Source organism: Sinocyclocheilus anshuiensis, unplaced genomic scaffold, assembly GCF_001515605.1.
Source record: "Sinocyclocheilus anshuiensis isolate Anshui unplaced genomic scaffold, SAMN03320099.WGS_v1.1 scaffold151, whole genome shotgun sequence".
NCBI classification, from domain to species: Eukaryota; Metazoa; Chordata; class Actinopteri; order Cypriniformes; family Cyprinidae; genus Sinocyclocheilus; species Sinocyclocheilus anshuiensis.
In genome coordinates, this window is record NW_015548199.1 from 745,115 (window position 1) to 748,105 (window position 2,991).

At 33.7% G+C, this 2,991-nt stretch overlaps 1 protein-coding gene across 3 annotated transcripts in view; it reads left to right on the forward strand.

The window, feature by feature from the left end:
• Window positions 1-2,726, forward strand: part of patl2 (PAT1 homolog 2) — a 10,237-nt gene extending 7,511 nt beyond the window's left edge. For all 3 annotated transcript variants that reach the window (XM_016439927.1, XM_016439926.1, XM_016439928.1), the window contains exon 19: window positions 1,797-2,726. In XM_016439927.1, the coding sequence (XP_016295413.1) occupies window positions 1,797-1,830 (34 nt within the window). In that variant the 3' untranslated portion in view covers window positions 1,831-2,726. The remainder of the gene's footprint in view (window positions 1-1,796) is intronic.
• Window positions 2,727-2,991: the final 265 nt, after the last annotated feature.

Genomic DNA, 2,991 nt, shown 5'->3' on the forward strand with positions numbered 1-2,991 from the left:
AACACTGAGGTCCAAACAATGTTAAAGCCCATTGACATACTTTGTATGGGAAAAAAACAAAAAAAATTAAGTATAGTCTTTAGTGAGGGATCCGCCTAAGAATGCAGCTTTGCAGCAACCATGAGGGTTAGTAAATGACTAAATTTTGGGGAAACTGTCCTTTTAAAAAAAATGAAATAGTGCAGACACAATTTTCTCAACTACATCTACAAATGTACAGTTTGTCCTAGTGAGAAGCTATGATAGCGTTTTAGTGCCACATAAGAAAAAAAAAAAAAACTAGGATTGCAAGATTATTCTCATTGACTTTCCTCGAAATATTACGACTTTAAAGTGATAGCAATATGAGAATATAGTCCAAGTTACGAGAATAAAGTAAATATTTCGATAGAAGTCTAAATTACAATAATCAAGTCGTAGCATTTACGAGATTAGTTATTATATTTTGAAAGTATAGCCTATATTTGTGCATACAAATGTCCCGTATTGAGAGCACCGGGAGAAATTCCAAAGTCTCAGCTTTCAAATTCTGTCAGTTTTATAGGAAAATATAAAAAAAACTGTCTTACAATGTGTTTTTTTTTTTTTACGCTCAATGTGGCGTGACGCATGAATCTGTCATCTTTGTTTACAATGAGACATTAGTTTCATTTAAATTAGGCTATACTGTTTTTATTATTTTTCCTCATGCCTTCTGATGTTCCTTCACGTTTATTATGCTATAACTTCAAATAAAGAGGAAAAACACACTTATAATTGTATTTCGTGATAAAACTGACAGATTTTTGAAAGCGGAGACATTAAATATTAATAGTACCAAAAGCACAAAGCTTATTGCTATTATTGGGTGGCTGGTGCACTACAAATAACGAATGCAGTCGAAGACATGAAATATTTCCAAGCATACTGTCCCTGTGAGTATGACGGATGGTATGATTTCTGCTAATAATTCCACATACATTCAAAATTCAGATGGCCTGGCAACTTCTCCCGGTGCTCCCAATCCGGGCCATTTGCATGTGCAATATAGGCTATACTCACAACATATTATAACTTTAATTGCTACGATTTCTCAACTTTATTTTCAAAATATTACAACTTTAATCTCGTAATCTAGCATGGCACTAAAACACAGTTGTAAGAACTAAGAAGCAGAACCTTTTTCATCTAAACTTTTTTTTATTTGCATGCTTTGTATGAATTGATGTTGATAGAGTTCAAATGGTTTTAGCGCTTCAGGAAATAAAAAATATCTGAAAAAAGGCTCTGACCGCTCTATAAAATGAGACCAGAAAAGACATTCAAAAACATTTGAACTCCAAATGCAGATGACTGAAGAAGCCAATACTGCAAATATGGGGTATGAATTATTTACCATTGTGAATATGGTCCTCATACTCATTTACATCTGGTTTAATAGCAATCATGTTTGTAATAGTTCTCATTTCCCCCTTCCAAAACTTTTATAACTTTTGGCTGTTATTAAAGACAAACTTCGTGTAGTATCCTAAAAATAGCTGCGCATAAAATACTAAAAAACATGTTTAGTGTGGTGAATTGCAGTAAAATCTAACCTTTTGAGGATTAAATGCTTATACCAAGGGTGTCATTTGGCCCCAAATCTGGTAGATATTTTTGGTAATATTCTTTCATCACAATGTTTAGATCGATTCAGTATGTCAACCTACACATGGTGGCTTACTTGGTTTTATCTCTTAATGAAAAGACACACTTGACCTTTTATTGTCATTTCTTTTAAAGTTGTTGTTTTTTTTGTTTTGTTTTCCTGATTGCAGATCAGCTACAGGATATCTGGCTGTAGCATCATGAATGAGCACTGACCCTATGACCTTTCTCTACAATGACCTGAAACGTAGGACGACGCTAAGCCTAAATTGAACTGGATTTTGTGACCGACCACATTCATCCAAAAATGTATCTGTATTCTTTCTATAACCCTAAATTTCTTTTCTCCTAATTCTCTTAATCTTTAAGTCTTATCAAGGTCAGATCTGCATACTAATTGGCAATTAGCACTTTTTTTGACATGTGGGTGATATTCAGTCATTAATAATGACCATATAAAGCCATATATGAAGTGCGTCGCAGATAAAGCTGATCATGTTGGATTTGTGGTCTGCAGGTCTTCAGAGCGAGCTGTTGGGGTTGATGTAATTGTACAGTTGCACTAAAGGTGTTTGGTTTAATTTGTTTATAAAAACATATTTTGTTACGAATCCAATTATGTCTTTCAAAGAAAGTTTTTGGGTGTTAATTTGGATAACTGTTAATTTCAAAAGTATGTTTGTGTGAAAAATGTTTTTGCGGTATGGTTTCATTTTTATTTTTGTAATAGTTCAATCAGTGTCATATCTAATATGTACTTTTCACTGTTGCAGAGCACATGCAAATTAAAAAAACAATAAAAATAAAAAATTTGTAAAAGGAACTGACTAAATCAGAGATGTGAAACCCAGTTTGTTTTTAGACCTTATCTTTTGATTTGTGCTATTCATAATATAGCGTGGCCTTGAGTGCTATTTAAAGGCAAATGCCTTAGGTCACATTATCATTAAGCAAATTTGTGAATACCACAATGGTGTTATACACTGTACCGCTGTCTATCAACTTGCACTGATACTCGTGAGTTGTAGAGTGCTCTAAACAATTAGTTCTTTACTTGTCTAACAAAAAGAAACATGGTTATCGCTGGTGGTAAAGCTCAAAGTGTTCCATTGAATTCTCACTCTTCACATCACTAAACAGCACTCTACATAAACAGTGTAGCTTATGTACAGAAAAAGGTTGTGTGTGTAGAGGGAGAGAGAGCGAGAGTGCGCCCTGCCTCCCTTTGTATTAATGTGAACATTAATATGAAATTTGTCATATAGGTTGTAACGTAAAGCTTATTTGTAATGCCTGATAAACTTTTACTATCCGTTTGCTTGCTTTTACTAAACGAAGACATGAAGTGATCATCCTATGGTTTCA